The following is a 568-nucleotide window of genomic DNA, read 5'->3' as shown; positions in this document are numbered from 1 at the left end:
GTGGAAGACGCCGTCCACCCAGTTCCTGAGGTTGGTGACCGGGGAATCCTTCGCGGGCCGCTCGACGGCGCTGGCGGCGGGCGAGGCCAGGGCGCTGGCGGCGCTCGGCGCCCCCTGCTGGCGCTTCAGCATGCACGACGGGTACTCGGCCTGGTGGAGGGAGGTGGCCGTGTGCGCCAGCGACCAGATCCTCGGCTTGCCGCCCCCCCCGCCGCCTTCCGAGAGCTGCTGCTGCTGCTGCTGGTGGTGGTAGCACCGCTTGGCCTCGCAGCCGGCCCTGAGCTGCCGGGCGCTCAGCAGCTCCGCCGCCTCGCAGCCCTCCGGGACCCTCGCCGGCTCCTTCAGGCAGCTCTTGGCCCGCCCCAGGGCGCCTTCCAGCGCGTCCGCGCCCAGGGCGGGCTCCTTGCAGGCCTCGTCCACGCACCCGTCGCCCTCCACGTGGCCGAAGGCCGGCGCCTTCAGCTCGCCCTCGGAGCTCTCCGACTCCAGCGGGTCGTAGTCCTCCAGGTCGCTCAGGGCCAGCTCCTTCTCCTCCTTGCTGGCCGTGTCTGAAAAGGGGGGGGGGGGG

The 568-nt window shown here is 73.8% G+C and overlaps 1 protein-coding gene across 1 annotated transcript in view; it reads right to left on the bottom strand.

Annotated features, from left to right (window-relative positions):
• The window catches only part of IRX4 (iroquois homeobox 4), a gene marked incomplete at its 3' end in the record, with an annotated part of 8,509 nt that continues 7,941 nt past the window's right edge, over positions 1–568 (bottom strand). The window contains exon 5 of the mRNA XM_015413320.1: positions 1–548. Within this exon, the coding sequence (XP_015268806.1) occupies positions 1–548 (548 nt within the window). The remainder of the gene's footprint in view (positions 549–568) is intronic.

Source organism: Gekko japonicus, unplaced genomic scaffold (assembly GCF_001447785.1).
Source record: "Gekko japonicus isolate JY-2015 unplaced genomic scaffold, Gekko_japonicus_V1.1 scaffold60, whole genome shotgun sequence".
NCBI classification, from domain to species: domain Eukaryota; kingdom Metazoa; phylum Chordata; class Lepidosauria; order Squamata; family Gekkonidae; genus Gekko; species Gekko japonicus.
Note: the sequence above shows the minus strand (reverse complement) of the source record. Positions and strands in the feature narration are given on the sequence as shown.